This window comes from Protopterus annectens, chromosome 13.part0, assembly GCF_019279795.1.
Source record: "Protopterus annectens isolate FY-2018-M chromosome 13.part0, PAN1.0, whole genome shotgun sequence".
In the NCBI taxonomy this organism is placed as follows: Eukaryota; Metazoa; Chordata; order Ceratodontiformes; family Protopteridae; genus Protopterus; species Protopterus annectens.
In genome coordinates, this window is record NC_056747.1 from 786,356,186 (window position 1) to 786,373,275 (window position 17,090).

The following is a 17,090-nucleotide window of genomic DNA, read 5'->3' on the forward strand; positions in this document are numbered from 1 at the left end:
GCAAACAACCCCTTAAGGGCATCAAGTGTTTCAGCTATATGGCTTCTGAATTTCCATGGCTTTTTCCTTTTTCCTTTATGGACAGATTCAGGCCAACAAATCCAAACGCCACTAGCTGTAGAAATGCATATTTCGGCCTTCTTATTATCTCATCAGCACAGCATAAGTGAACTGTTTGGCTATATTCTAGAAACACAGAGTTTTTAAACCCAGCTGATGTCCATAACCATTAAGGTGTCTGCAAACTATTAAAACTAACAATTAATCCAAAAAGTAAAAAGGTCACACAGAGAAACAAATTTGTAAAAACTATAAGAAAAACCTACCACACAGTGAAAAATCTACCTTGGCTAGTTTTTTTCTTGTAGTTTTTACTAACTGATTTGTCTGTCTGACTTTTTTTACTTTTTGGTTTCAGCTATATCCCTTCTGAATGTCCATGATTTTCCTTTTTACTTTTTAAGTCTTTATGGACAGATTCAGGCCAATAAAGCCAAATGCCACTAGCTGTGGACATGCATGTTTTGGCCTTCTTATGACCTCATCAGCACAGCATAAGTGGACTGTTTAGCTATATTCTAGAAACAATGGGTCTTTAAACCCAGTTGATGTCCATAACCATTAAGGTCTGCAAAATATCCCAACTAACAACTAAACCAAAAAATTAAAAAGGTCACGCACAGACAAACCAACTAGTAAAAACTACAAGAGAAACCTAGCCAAGCTGTGTGATAGTTTTTTCTTGTAGTTTGGTAGGCCCTTTGATATGTACAAATCCAAGCATATTGTTGAACTGGTGAGTTCCCATAGATTTTTAACCAAGAAACATAAAGCCCTTATAATGTTCAACTATCCCAATAGATTAAAATGACCTTCCTTATATTCACTGAAAGGATTGATGTCTATCTCAAGGTATTCCCAGGCTGTGGAATGTATTACCAGTATAGATTAAACAAAGCAGTATGATGGCTATCTTTACGGTTAGTCTTGATGATTGGATTGATAAACACACATTTACACTGGGGTCATCATGTATGGCGCTGCTCAATTTGTGAGGTGAGCACTGAGGTCATCATGTATGGCCCTGCTCGATATGTGAGATAAGCACTGAGGTCATCATGTATGGCCCTGCTTGATTTGTGAGGTGAGCACTGAGGTTAGCATGTATGGCCCTGCTCGATATGTAAAGTGAGCACTGGGGTCATCATGTATGGCCCTGCTCAATTTGTGAGGTGAGCACTGAGGTCATCATGTATGGCCCTGCTCAATTTGTGAGATGAGCACTGAGGTCATCATGTATGGCCCTGCTCAATTTGTGAGGTGGGCACTGAGGTCATCATGTATGGCTCTGCTTGATTTGTGAGGTGAGCACTGAGGTCATCATGTATGGCCCTGCTCGATTTGTGAGGTGAGCACTGGGGTTATCATGTATGGCCCTGCTCGATTTGTGAGGTGAGCACTGGGGTCATCATGTATGGACCTGCTCAATTTGTGAGGTGAGTACTTGAGGTCATCATGTATGGCCCTGCTCGATTTGTGAGGTGAGCACTGGGGTCATCATGTATGGTCCTGCTCGATTTGTGAGGTGAGCACTGGGGTCATCATGTATGGCCCTGCTCGATTTGTGAGGTGAGCATTGGGGTTATCATGTATGGCCCTGCTCGATTTTTGAGATGAGCACTGGGGTCATCATGTATGGACCTGCTTGATTTGTGAGGTGAGCACTTGAGGTCATCATGTATGGCCCTGCTCAATTTGTGAGGTGAGTGCTATTAAGTGCTTGAAAAGGATAGTATAATATCTTAAGTGTTTACTTAACAAGACTAGCCATACCTCATGTATAGCTTTATGTTTCCTGTGATTGCATATCTAATATTGTTCCTATGTTTCCAATGCCACTGCTTTCCCTTGCAGAGAACATTCATTCTTAGACCAGTTCTGTGGGCTGCAGTCCAGTATTACAAAGGCAGTAAATTTAGGTGAATGTAAAATTAACCTTAAAGTGGAAAGTCATGCTCCTCTGTTGGGCTGGCCACATAAGCCAATTTTACTCTTGAAGTGTGGAATTCCACAGACATGCTGCTTTCTGCAGAAAAGAATAAACTGCACAGCACTAAGTAAAATGAAGGAAGTGAATATCCTAGTCAGCTACCCCCCCTGCTTTATGTTACATCAAAAAAGACTGCTAGTTTATCTTGTTGGTTAGCCATGTCCGGTTCCATCCCACATTTCCTGGCTCATTTGTTTTAGCTTCTGTGACTCATTTTAGTAACTGACTTTACCTATCAGTCACACTGTCTTTGAAAAACTGCTTCTTACTTATGTCAATTTTAAACCCTATTTCCCTGATCTACTGGTTATGTTAGTTCCTTTTCTCCCCTTTTCCTATCCTTCATTTCCAGCATAATCCCATCACTTTAACCATTGTGTTTTTTATACTAATATCATGTCCATCCTGTCTCTTTTTTGGGGATGAGATAGGCAGCTCTCTTAGCTTCGCCATCCTTTTTGCTTTCAACTGTGCCCTCTCTGCCACTGTTATCTCTTGTTCCCGTTAAAATCTCCAGAACTGCATAAAGTCCACCATCTGTGGCCTGAGCAGTGTCTGATGTAAGGGCATTCTCACCCTCTGGTTTCTGGATTCTATACTCTTAAATCTATATTGAAATGCATGGTTTACCTTTACAGTTGCTCCTTCACTTTGAGCCTAATTATTAGTTTTTATAATAACCCCCAGGTCCTTTCATTGCTTTGGAATTTTTAGGCTGACTCCTCCAATTCCACATCCCCCCCAGGTGTAGCTGTAGGTATATAACAACAGAACTATATAACTATAGGCCAATAGTGTAGGTGGGCTACATAATAGTTACCACCTTTCAGATATGACTGCAGTTTTATGAGTTCCCTCTTCAGGCTTGCTTCCTGAGTTGTTGTTTGCAAAGAGACTGACTTATTCTTACATATCTTGCATGAGGTCAGAGACAAGCACATTATTTTATTTTTATTTTATTTTATTTATTTTGCATTTGTTGACCGGGATAGTCCAACTGGATTCATGTTCATTTTCAGCCGAGGCCCGGGGAGAAAAGATCCAAGGTAAACAGATACATTAAAAACAATGACAGCATATTACACATAATATAGAAAGAATGTTACAGATATGGTATTTACAAAGAATACTTAAGCAGACAGGAATATACAATTTCACAAGTGTGAGTTATCCCTGGTAACCGTCAGGTGAAAAAATTATATAGTAATTAGATTTATTTCCACTGGTAACAGTCAGGGGAAAAAATTATACAGTAGTTAGATTAGTTATATTCACATTCTTGATGATAGTTAGCCAGGCTTGTTACAGTGGTAAGGCCAGTTTAGTGCTAAGTGTTGTTTGAGTTTAGTTTTAAATTGGCATAGGGAGGAGAGCAAGGTAATGTCTGCCGGAAGTAGGTTCCAGGCTCTGCCTGCAGAATTTGCAAAGATTGAATAACCAGCTACATTGTTAATTTTGGTTGTCTGAACAAGTAATCTATTTGTGGATCGAAGCAGTCTTGGATTGTTATAGGGGGTGATAATATTTTTAAGAGCAGGTGTATTATCTGGATTATAAAGGATTTTGTTAGCCATAATCAGTAGGTTATATTGGATTAGACTGGGAAGTTCAAGCCAACCAAGCTGTTTAAGGTTGATGCAGTGGTGTGTTCTAAAGGGTAGGCCAGTGGCAAACCTGGTAATGTGATTGTAACAGGTTGACAGTCTATTGATTGCAGTCTTGCTTAGATTAGAGAGAAGGGGGGAAGCATATATTAGTGTTGAAAGCAGGTGAGAGCGACCTAGGGCAATCTTAGCTGAAGGGGTTAAGAAGGCTTTTATTCTATACAGTCACCCAAGTTTTTTTATTGATGGTCTTGATTGTTTGGTTGACATGAATGTCAAATTTTAGGTTATTATCAATAATGACTTCCAATAGTTTAGTGGAGGGGTCGGGGGTGATTATTGTGCCATCTTTTGCATTTATGGTGAAGGTAAAAGCAGCTGAACTTTATGTTGGTGAGAATAACAGCATTTTAGTTTTTTTGGGATTTAGCAACAATCGACGGTTGGAGAGCCAATTTTCTATAGTATTAAAGGTGGACTGGGTAGCTGACCTCAAGTCTGAGGGAGCTGCAGCTGAGCAAATCAGGGTGGCATCATCAGCGTATTGGATACAGCTGACATTAGGGATGACTGTATATAAGTAGTTGATAAAGACGGAAAACAGTAGGGGACCTAATATGAAGCCTTGCGGTACTCCAAGGGTGTTAGGTAATAGGTTAGAGAGGTTGTTTTGCCAGAGAACAGCCTGCGGCTTTCCCATTGAGGGAGGATTTAAACCATTGAATGGCCTTAGAATTTAGACAGAATAATTGCAGGGTGTGAATCAACATTTGGTAATCCACCATGTCGAATGCCTTGGAAAGATCCAAGAAGAGGGCAGAGGATATGCGGTTACTGTTTCGATTATTATTTATGGCATTGGTAAATGCTATTAGGGTTGAGGTTGTGCTGTAGTTTGGATGGAAGCTGTGTTGGGTATCGGTCATGAGTTGGTTTTGAATTAGGTGGTGCATGAGTTGTATGTGTATACATTTTTCCATAACCTTAGCTAGTGGAGAAAGTATAGCTATTGATCTATAGTTGGAGAATTCAGTAGAGGAACCTCCTTTATGTAATGGGATTACGTAGGATGTTTTCCAGATGGTGGGAATTATAGCCTCTGCTATGGTATGATTAATTAGTATGGAAACTGGGTAGGTAATGGCCTCCACTGATTTTTGAAGGTACTTGGCAGGGAGTTGGTCAGCGGAGAGGGTGGTGGGTTTTAATTTTTTGATCAAGGTACAGATAAGCAACATGGACACTAGTTGGAAGCTGAGCAAGGGTAGGTTTATAGGAGTGAGACTATCAGGGGCAGGGGAGCTGGGAGGTAATTGGCTAGCTAGTGTTTGGATTGTCTCAGTGAAGAAATGGTTAAAACTGTCTGAAACAACTTCAGGTAATTTATCATTGGTAGCGGGGATAGTGGCAGATGTTTTTCCAGGATGAAGAAGATTGTTTAGACTGGACCAGAACTTCTAAGGGTTGTTCTGGTTTGCTGTCTGTAAATTACAGTAGTATGGTTTCTTATTTTGTAAAATGGATTTTTTTAGTTTCATTCTTAGCTTCCCTGTATTTAAGGTGATCATGATCATGTGGGTTTTTAGTGGAGCGTCATAGAGCCCAAATTTTGTTTCTATTGGTAATTTTTAGTCTGGATTCTTTTGACAGCCATGGTGCAGTTTTTGCCTTTGTTCACTTTGAGCAGGCTGGTGCATGCAAGTCAAGGATTTCAAGAAAGTTGTTGTTGCAATATGCAACATTTTCTTCTAAGGGGAGGTGTTTTAACCTAGACCAGTTGCAGGAGTTAAGTTCCTGTTGGAATTTGGCAGGGTCAAAGTCTTTCTTGTTTCTGACTTTTCTGAGTAAGAGTTGTTGAGGCATGATGGCTTTTTGCTTAACTATGTAAGTGAGAAGGTGGTCACTTAGGTCATCAGGGAGGTACCAGCCATGTACAGTTGAGGGTTACTATTTACGAGTATCCAGTCGAGTATGCTTTCTTTATGGTTGGGTTTACCTAGCCTGGTAGGGGTAGTTATGATTTACATAAATGCATGCAGGTTAATGTGGGTAGAAGGGGAATCTGAAGAACAGGTGTCCCAGTCTATGTTAGAGTCTCCAAGTAATAGGGTCTCTTGTGGGTAATGACATGATATCCAGTATAGGCTGTCTTCGAGTGTGGTTATATTATTGCCAGGGGGAATATACATACAGATGATGCCGATGCATTTACTTTTGTTAAATTGCAATTTAGTGGCAAGAATTTAAGTGTTATTAATTTGAGGTGGTTGAATAACATTTAAGGTTACATTCAACTCAGATTTGTAGAGTATAGCTTCCCCACCCCCCTTCCTGGAAACATGGTCCAGCCTGTGTATGTTATACCCAGGTGGTAGCACTTCATTGTCAGTTGTGTTAGGTTTTAACCAGGTCTCAGATAGACAGAGAATCTCAGGGGAGTGGACAGCTAGGAGTGCATGCAGGTCATGCACCTTGTTATTGATGCTCCTAATATTGAGATGACAGGCCAGGAGAGAGTTGGTTGGTCTACTAATTGTAGTTTTGTGGTTTAGGTTATAGGTAGAGGGGGTGTATATATCGGAAGTGGATGGGCCAGGGTTGGGGTGAATGTTACCACCAAGTAGAAGGCTAGGACTATACTTAGTTATAAGCTTCAGGAGTTTGTTTAAAAGTTTGTAATATTGTCTAGCTCTAGAACTAATGTGCCGGGGGTTAGTATGCAGAATGAGTGAACAAGGTGATGAGTTGGTCCCATTGTTGTTAGTATGGCTGAGGCGGGGGTGCTTTTCAGTTGTGGTAGTGGTGTGGCCTTTTGGGTACTGATAATCAATAAGCAGCTGGTTTTCATACAAGGTGAGTGTGTAGATGGCCAGTAGAATGAGTAGTAGAGAGTAATGTAACATTATAAAAGATGGAGTATTGTAGTATGGATCTTGTTGTTAATGTGACACAACAGGAGAAGATCTGATGGTCACTTAGAGATAATACAGTGGGAGGAGAAAATATGGTAGATGCAAGCTGATAGGATGTTAAAACAGGGTGGTAAGAGTATGTAGATGGAAGCTGATAGGATATTGTAACAGGGGTGTGGTAAAACATCTATAAATGTAGAGATAGTGGTGGCGGGTGGAAATTGGGGGGAGGGAGGGGAGCAGAATGAGCCCGAGCACAGCGAGGGTGAACAGAGTGGGGCAAACACTGACTCTGAGTGTTCCCTTAGGCTAGGTATACATGTAATGTTAATGGTTAAACTTTAACTGAAGTGTTTATGCTATAAATTAATTTTAGTTTTGTTTTATATACCAGACTATTCAAACGGTAATTTTTAGCTGCAGTATATTGGTTATGAGTATGATTTACAGGAGTTTGTTAGGTTAAGAAATAATGTTACAGTATGTTTGGGGCAAAACTAGTTTAAGTAACTACATGGAGGGAGCCAAATTACAATGGGGGGAAGACTAAGGGTGCCTGTAGACCCAGGTCAGCAGCATTCAGTACATAGGAGTTCAGTACAGTATAGGAAATAACCTTGGCAAATTGCAGGCCAGAGTTCAGGTAAACTTGGTTATGGGTACTGTTTCACAGGGTGACGTCCTTCAGGCAGAAGAGTCTTTTATTTAGAATGTTAGAAGGGGGTCTGCCTTAGCAAACTGCAGGTCAGACTTCAGGTAAACTTGGTTATGGGTACTGTTTCACAGGGTGATGTCCTTTAGGCAGAAGAGTCTTTTATTTAGAATGTTAGAAGGGGGTCTGCCAAATTACATGAAAAAGCTGCCGACTGGGTCAGTGAGCACCAAACGTTTGAAAATGGCACATTAGAAAGGACTTGACACAAGACTAACCACTGCAGGACATCACTTGTCACCATTTTATCTATTCAGCTCTCATCCCCGAATATCAGTCTTTTGTGATATCCATTTAAATATTTTGATTTTTCATTCATTCATTCATTCATTCATTCATTCATTCATTCATTCATTTATTCACTCATTTGTTTTTAAATTGGGGTAGTGCACTGATCTCAGCGAAACATTTTAGCTCAACCAAGGGTTTACAAAGAAAGAATTAAAGGTAAAAGCTTTAAAAAGCAAAATATTTACAAAGAATGTTTCCAGCCAGTCACATTGTTGAGTACCAGTACAATGGAAAGCAAACATGTTATTATTTAATATAGCACAGAGTTATATATACCAAGTTTACAGTTATTAGGACAGGGAGAAAGCACAGGAAATGAAAGAAAAGAGAAAAGGGGGTGGGGGGGGTTCCAAGAGTACTTTAGCTATCTGTAGTGTCACAGAAAATGTGGGGTGAATAGGGCACCTTCCCAGGTGCCAGCTTGTAGGTGCAGCTAAATGTTTGATAAGCTTACAAGCTGTCATTAAGAGATCACTTATTGAACAGCTTGTAAACTGTTTACCTGTTACAGTTCTGTTATTTTGTAAAGGTTATTGATGTAAAACTACCTTTAAAAATGTTTTTAGTTATTTATTTTATTTACCCTTTTCAGTGGTGGCCTAGAGAAAAAAGCTCCAACAAAACAGTTTTCAGTTTGTACTAGAAAAACATATTATACACATTTGGTATCATCAAAAAAAAAGATTTGACATAGAGAGGATTGTACATCAGTAGAATATATATATATATATATATATATATATATATATATATATATATATATATATATATATATATTAAGTTAATAAGACTGGATATGTAAGAAAACAATATTTACAATATACAATAGTAATAATGACAGTGTTAATAAGTTATATGAGCCAGAGAGGTATCAACTGTTTTTGTGCCTAAAGTAATTTTAGAAAATTTTGTTGGCAAGAATTTCAAATCCAAAGGAAATACATTGGTTGTTTGATATCTTGTAGGCAGTTCATTGTAGCCTGATGCTGTTTTAATAGGATTTACACTGATTTACGTTATCATCCTTGCATGCAAAGCTGATTAGGGCTGGTGTTGTGAGAGGTCTGTGCCAGGCTTGGTTATTTGGACAAGAACTTGTTTGTGATTTCAAACCAATATTTTGATAATTTTGGATTATTCTGATGGCAAGGAGGAAGTGCAGATATTAACATAATTTGAGAAAGGTTTTGAAGGTGTGGCAGTTATTTGTTTGAAGGATGTTTGGTGGGATATTGTTCCACTGTTTTGTAATACTTTCCAAGAATAGTGTGCCTCTGTTTGAGTTTTTTAATTTCTGTGATTCAGCTAAGCCTTATCTGTATGTCAGCTTTCTAGTGGATTTATAACATGTAAGAAGTGTTGATAAGCCTGAGGTTTTGTTTGGCTGCTAAAGAATTTTATGTGCCATTTTCAGCTGTGAGTAGACTTTGAGTATTTGATGGTTGAACCAGCTGACTTTGTTGAAAGGTTTGAGAAGGCAGATCGGTGGCAAATTTGAAAATGTCATGATGACTGTGTTCTAGTTTTGAAAACTGAGTTAATTGTAAGTTTATACCTGGGTATAACTACGGCTGATGCACCAGCTTGGTAATAAGAGGGAAGATGATGTGACTTTCTTATCATGGTCTGTGAGGTATCTCTTAGATCTATGCAGTCAGCCTATCTTTCAGTTTGTTTTTTTTTTAATGGCAAGGTCAAATTTGAGTTTATCATCTATAATGACCCTTAGCAACTTTGTGTGAGTGACTTGTTCTATTTTGTTGCTATTTGCTGAAGCTATATTTAATTATTTAGCCTAATGTGAGAGGTAGTTGGTGGAGAATAGAATTAGTTTGATTTTATTGGGATTCAAAAGCAGATGATTGGGCTTCATTTCAGTACATCGACAGTTCAAAACAACGAAAGTCACTACTTCGAAACGAAAGCATCGACCGTTGAAAACATCGACAATACAGTCATGTAAAGTAAAGTAAAGTAAAGTCACAAAAACAAGTGCTAACATGGGTCCTGCAAGGGGGAAGTAAAGGATATGATATTGCGGAGTTTAGTATGGGTACAGTATCATATCATATCCTTTACTTCCCCCTTGCAGGACCCATGTTAGCACTTGTTTTTGTGACTTTACTTTACTTTACTTTACGTGACTGTATTGTCGATGTTTTCAACAGTCGATGCTTTTGTTTCGAAGTAGTGACTTTCATTGTTTTGAACTGTCGATGTACTGACATGGATCCGATGATTGCTATAGCCGCTTTTCAATGAAGGAGGTAGATTCCTGGATAATAATTTGCAGTTAGGATGGGGCAGGGGAAGAGCAGATAAACATGGAACCATGTACATATTGTATGTTGATGAATATATTAAGCTTCTTTACACATGCCATTATTGAAAACATTGAAGAGAAGTAGATTAAAGGTTGAGGTTTGGAAAATCCCTGCAATAAATGATAGCTAAGGGGAGTAGGAGTCTTGTCATTTATCATGTTCAGTTAGTAAAGTATTTGGTAAACCAGGTCAGTGTGTTATTCTCTATACCCAGCAATTATAATCCATGCAGTAGAACTGAGTATAATACTGTATTTTCAGAAATCATGAAATAGGGATGCTCAAGAAATACAGAAGAGACAGAGCAATCTAGATTTCTGCTTTGGTTAACAGCATCAGGGAAGATTAGAAAGACAGTTTCAGTACAGTTGGGGTGGGGGAAGAAGCTAAGTGTGGGATAGAAGTTGTTTGTCTAGGGAAGATTTTAAGATTTGTATTTGGGCACATCTTTCTAGTACTTTGGAGTAAGAGGAATATGACTACTGGCCTATAGTTATATAGTTCTGTTGATATATACAATATAGGATCTTTTCCTAAACAGGAGACATGATTCCAGGGCTGTAACTGGCTTATCTACAGCCAAGTGCAACTTTACAATGAGGAGCAAAAACAAAACAAACAAAAGATCCCTTCTCCAATCTAGCACTCCTTACCTATCTTCTAAAGAACACCAGGTGCTCTGCACCCCTCATTTCTAAGAAGAAAAGTCTTCCTCTAAAATCTATAGTCATTCCTCACAGCAAAACCAGTATTGGAATTCCCCTCCATACTGGCATTCAGAAATGGATATAAAATTGAATAATGACTGATTGGCATCTGCTGATCACACCTCCTAACATAAGGCTGCATCTTCGCCCACCATGGCTACGCTTCTGTATAATTGGCAGACCTATAAATTAAGACAGAGACTGGGTAGTATATTGCTTCTGTTGCTATCATTTGGGACTATGCAAGGAGTGGTGGGATTTAGTTTAAGTAGGCATCTCTTTGCATGGCTTATGAAAATTACATTTGGAGAGATTTATAGGCCAATATAGCAGTTTGCCAAGGGGTTAAGTGTATAGAAGATGGGTTATATGGGGAATTGTTTTGCTAGTATTTGCTTTTGTATGTATGAAGTATTCATTATATTTTGTAGCTATGGAAGTGTTAGTTTCTGATGGAGTAAGTTTGGATTGAGGCTTTTTACCTGGATGCAGGGGGTTATTTGTGGAAGTCCAGAATTTTTTGGGATCACTTTGATATGGCATCTGTGCAGATGAGCAGTAATTAGTCTTGCGTAAGAGTACTTTAGTACTTTTTGTTAATATTTCTTTAAAAAGTTTGACTTTTTACAAGCTGTTTAATTAACAGTCATGACTGTGATCCCTTAAGTACAGTCTGTAAGCGGTCAGACTATTTTTAAGTTTTCAGGAGAACACCAAACTAGTTCACTTTCTATGGCACCATATTCTCTTGCTAGAGCTCTGGCTGTCTAATCCAAGAAATCTATTCACTTGTTTTAGTCACAGTATATAAACTACTCAGGGAGGGCTCATGCTACTTTGTTATTCTGCAATATCATTAATAATATAATGCTATGAGCAGAAACTGGAATAGGAATTGATTGCCTTGAGGTTAGCTAGAAGTGATTTCCAAATCTTTGTGGCAAGAACTTAAAACCTGCGATTGTTGTTTCTCTGCTTGGCCAGATAGTTCTTAGCAGTTTTGGGCCAAGTCTAAGGCTTTGCTGAAACATAAGTATAGGGCATGATGCCATCCCAGCTGTTAGGGGGTATAGTTCAGTCTTATTTAAACATATGTTCCTTATCATGGAAGGAACTCTGATCACACTTTATAAAATAACCAGTAGGCATATTGTTCAATTAATTTAATCAATTTTGTTGCTATACCACAGCCTTGCTCTCTGCAACAGTCATTGACAAAAGTTAGCTGGATTCCAGGATGCTGTTACTTAAAGTACTTGTCAAACCATTAATCATGTGACAGTAGTAAGATGTTCTGCTTTACTTATTGGCAAATGTGCTCTTAGGAAAAAGATTGATTGTGGTTTTCACTTAATTAAACAACCATTCTCCGGACTTCTGTCCATGAAGTGGATTATACTTACTTACTTACTTTGGCTGTACTTTGGTCATTTTAGTGTGTCAAATTTTTATTATGTATCAGTTTTGCATTTATTATTGTTTTTGGAATATTGTTTGAGAGAAACAGTTGTAATGTTATATTTGTCTTACTTTGTGGTTGTTTTATTGCTCAGCTAAGAATATGCTATTTTTGAATTTACCAGAGTCTGTTGATATGCTTTTTAATTATGAAATTCCATGTTGCATTGTTCTATTTTTGTGTAAGATTAAGCTCTATAGCAAACTTGAACTTGATTATAGCTTCTGGGCTCTGAATGAAGCACTTTAGAAATCTTTCAAAGTTATTGCCCCATTCTGAAATGTTTACTGAATGCAGATTACTGATTCCTCTGGAAAACAGCCAAGACCAGATCTCTGCAGTGACTGAGTCAGCTGAGAGTGTTTGCACCATTGCTGTTAATGTGATTGAGCTTAGAGGTAGAGTCTGCATACTTTCAGACTCCAGTATGCAAATAGTTGAAGGCTATTTTTCTATTCCTTTCACTTGATCAGACATGTGCACAGCCAAAATGTGACTATTTCTGTAGGAGGATGGAGGGAATCTGTGGCTAAAAGTGATTTATCCCGAATGTACTTTGATCACAGACTTGTGTGTGTGTGTGTGTGTGTGTGTGTGTGTGTGTGTGTGTGTGTGTGTGTGTGTGTGTGTGTGTGTGTATGAAACAAGATAAAATGTATTTCTGTGGCTATAATACATTTTTAAAGGATGAGGTGTACACAGTCAAATAAAGTGACTATAATTTAGTATATTGAGGCGATCTATAAATGAAAATGAGATTAATATTCTTCAGACATCCAGTGATAAGAGTTATCTCAAAAGTGTAACAAGTGTTCTAAAATGCATTACAAAGTATCTAAAATCCCACGGCTTCTGGAGATGTGATAGCCCTCAAAACCCCAGCATAGTTTAATTAATTCCTTGAAATTACTTGAAATCCTCAGTGGTGAAATAAGCTAAAACAATTTGCTTCCTTTGTACATATTTATGGTTCATCAAAAGTCCATTGATGAGGGATGTATCACTTACATGGCTCAAAAGGTTAAAAAATGCTTTAAACGCATAAAGCATCTTAAAAACATGGCTTATCAGAAGACCTACTAGCTCCTGGAGTCCCCAACAGAATTTAATTATTTTCTTCAGAAAATCACTCAGGTCTCCAGCAAAATCCATCTGGTCCTCCGGAAAATTTTCCAGCTATCTTTGGAGGATGTAGACAATGTTCTAATTGGATGCATGTGGTGCTCTGACACAATTCTGACCTGTTCAACATCACTGAACAGACACAGGATGTCTGTTTGACAACTGTGAAACTTCCTGATGACACCAATATTAAAGGAGTAGGTTGGCTCAAGTTAGACATGCAAAGTACTTACGAGAATGCTCATTTATGTGGGTTTGACTGCTGTCCTGCTGCTGCTGTACCTAACAACACAAAATTTGTTTTCTGGAAGATAACAGCTGTTTTGAGTGGAACTACTAATGTGTATACAATATTGGTCTTGACCAATTATTTATTTTATTTTTATGATTGTTGTGTATTAAACTGATCCCTAAGAGCACCAGATAATCTGTGTGTGGTGTTGTGTCACTTTTATACCAAACCCCATACCCCCTATTGAATAAATCTTGATTCACCGTTGCCACAAAGAAATACCTTGTTGTTGTACCATCAGGTTAGCCTGAGTAATTAAATCTTGGTTTCTGTTGTTCAATCAGGGCTGCTACTCACATGCAAAACTGGTTTGCCTGTGCCAAAACATTTAGTTACATTCATATATACCTAAGCATGCTATATGGAACATCACAATATTAGAAGAGAAAGTGGTGATTTTATTTTATTTTAAAATAGTAGATATTTTATTATGTATATAGAACAATATAACATATACAATATCGCTTTCCTAATTTTCAAAAATAAAGCATACATCATGGTGGTTTTACTTTCTTTGCCTTTTTGTCTTCCTCAGGTAGAAGCAGAATGCCATAGGTTGAAAAATGTTTGTGACAAACAGACAGAGGAGCTGAACAGAGTGAACCAACAACTGCAGGACAGAAATTCAGAGAATGAAGTGGAGATAAAAGCTATGAAGGAGACCATCTTTGAGTTGGAAGATCAGGTAGAGCAGCAACGGGCAGTGCAGCTTCACCGCAACGTGACCATCAGTGACCTGCAAAGTAAGACTGGGAATTGGGTGGGAGGGATACTGTTCAGTTCCCTAATGCTGTCAATGCACAGGAACATACCTTGCTGATACTTTATCTGTATGGACATCCCATATGTTTTATGCACCAAGTTTTCCAGTCTAGACCCCCAGGTTTTCTTCTGTCTTTATATCAAGCCCTCTGACTCCCTGCCTTTTACAGTGTGGGTTTCCTATGATTCATCTGTGAGTCCCATAGTAGTTCCCTGCTCATCTCATGACATCATGACTTATGATAAAACTCCTTAGAGTTGTTTAGGTACTTTCTATTAGAGCAACCTTAGCAGTGACAAAACTTCCAAGCAGTCACAGATGCTGTGACTATGGCTAAACATGGATGGAGTATACTGGAAGGTTTTATTGTTCTCTTACTCTGTGCAGTTCATACTCTTAGCCATAATTTCGAATTCCAAAACATGATGACATTATTTGCTGGGTGAAATAAACAATTGCTGAGACACATTACCGACTCCTAGCTCTGTATGACTGCTCCTCACCTCTGTTTTCATTCCATTAGTAGTACTATGTTAGCTGGATACATCATCCGCTCAAAGGAAGACTGGGTAACTGGTATTTTTTTTGTGCTCCACAATCTGCTTATACAAAGACTGACTTTTTGTAACCAGCATAACTGGTATCACAATACAGTCTATACTTTTAAATAAGTCTTACCTTGAGTAGCAGATGAACACGTATCTTCATGCCTTTGGAGTGTTTCAGGAAACTAGAGTTCCTAGCAAACACCAATGTGAAAACAGGCAGACATGCAAACTCTGTGTAAAAGGTATCCCAGTAGGGGAAACAAACCAGAGAATCATGCAATCTGATGCAGCACTGCTAACTGTTGCTTCACTGTGCTGCCTATATTGTATTAGAATTTCATCCATATATATAGCTACAAAATCAAAAATTTTTGACATTTATCGCATGCACTGTAAAATAATACAGCAAAAAAGGGGAAGTGCATTTCAGCATCAAAAATGAACCGAATGCAGCCTGACACTGTGGTGTAGAGGAACAGCTTCCTGACTATAATCCAGACAACCATAGTTCAAGTAGTGTTTCTACAGGAGACAGTCAGGAAAGGTTTGGAGTGAGTGTTCACTGCTGGCTTTCCCATCCTTGGAGGTGGGAGGTAGTATGATCTGTTGCATAACTGACTCCAGCAAGAGTGATGCAGTATATTAGGCAGCAGTTGTCATGTTGGAGTTGCTTATGCTGCATTTTCACCAGTAAGGTGGTCCCAGGCCATAAATAAGCACACGCAGGGAACGTCTGTAAGACAACAAGATATATGGATACCACCAGCCACAGTGGGGAGGGAGTCTGGCGAGGAGGGAGTTTGGCAGGGAGGGAGGACGGGGTCCCTGACATTAAATGATGACTTACCTGGTATCTGACTCTTAACTGTGGAAGGGAATGCATGTGCTTTTAAGGCAGTTACCTCATCCAGAGAATTATTGCACCATAGGTCTGTCATTCAAACTGTATTACGAGCGCACTAAAATGAATGGGTAAGTAAGGTGCTGATGGAGAGGCCTGCAGCTGGTGGTAGTGAGGATTAAAAAACACAAGAAAATACATAAATACATATTCATCTATTGTACAAGTTGAAGACAGTCAAGAGATGATTTTGGTTAGATGCTAGCATTTAATATTATAAACAATGTCTTCTATTTTCTATTTTGATTCCTGCCAAATGAGTCAAGGAATAAGAAATGTTAGTGAAAATGCAGGGGTTGGAGAGCAACATGGACAAAGACTGGAAGAAAGTGGAAAAGCATATATTTCATTACTGCCATTAACAGTTTATGCTAAAGTTACTAACATAAAAAGAACTTGAATAACATTGTTTATACACACGTGTGCAGGTGATCTGGATTTCTTTATATACAAAAGTCTCATTATTAAGAGGTGTATTGTTTGTCAAAGCAATTGTAAGTTTGTCCTAGCCTCTCCCATACATTCTGTAGTGTTACTTCTGTAAAACAGTGAAGGTAGCCAGTTTTGCATGTTAACATTTCCTGTGTAAATGCTGTCTAACTAATGTACTTGTGGTGAAATACACTTCCAATTTTCTTATTGCTACCTGCTGAAGGAATGATCCAGATGTTTCTTCTATGGACATAGTGACCCTTCTGTTCTGAGGTGCTAAACAAGAAGATGAGTTGCTTAGTTCCTATGACTGTCTATTTCTGTACTGTGTTCATGACTGTTTGTATGCTGTTTTCATTACCCTTATCAGGCAGCTTAATCCATCCATAGATCTTTTTTCAGCGATTGTGCACACCATATGTTTTTCATGTTTTGACTTCTGTAATGCTATGTAACTGGGGTTGCCTGAGCTGAAACCAGATCACTTGCAGCCCAGCTACTATTCAGGACTGGGCTCAAATTTCTGTGTAGTCTGCACTGGCTACCAGTCAGAACTCATATTGATTTAAAAAGTGCCAATCATGAGTCTGCACTGGCTACCAGTCAGAACTCATATTGATTTAAAAAGTGCCGATCATGAGTCTGCATGGATCTGCATTAGTTAAGTACCCCTACCTTTGAGATTTACTAATCTAGTATTAGACCTTCCCATCTCCTTTGCTCAGCCCCCATTGATTTGTTGATGATTCCCAAAAAAAGGACTGCGGTTCTCTAGAATCCATTCCATATAATTTCAGGGACCACATCTGTGGAATTTGCAACCAGTACGGTGTAGACAGTCCCAGCCACAGTGTAAACTGTCTTTTAAAGTATTACCTGCTTGAGCTGGCTTTTGCAGACTCCTTTTTTCCCCCACTGCATTTCAATACTCATTTTCTATGCTTTCTGGTCCTTCCATTTCATCTTAAAAGTT

General features: G+C 38.6%; 1 protein-coding gene across 5 annotated transcripts in view; it reads left to right on the forward strand.

The window, feature by feature from the left end:
* SPECC1 (sperm antigen with calponin homology and coiled-coil domains 1) overlaps window positions 1-17,090 on the forward strand; it is an 894,647-nt gene that overhangs the window by 599,794 nt on the left and 277,763 nt on the right. For all 5 annotated transcript variants that reach the window (XM_044054506.1, XM_044054507.1, XM_044054510.1 and 2 more), the window contains one exon: window positions 14,009-14,216. In XM_044054506.1, coding sequence (XP_043910441.1) covers window positions 14,009-14,216 — 208 coding nt within the window. The remainder of the gene's footprint in view (window positions 1-14,008; window positions 14,217-17,090) is intronic.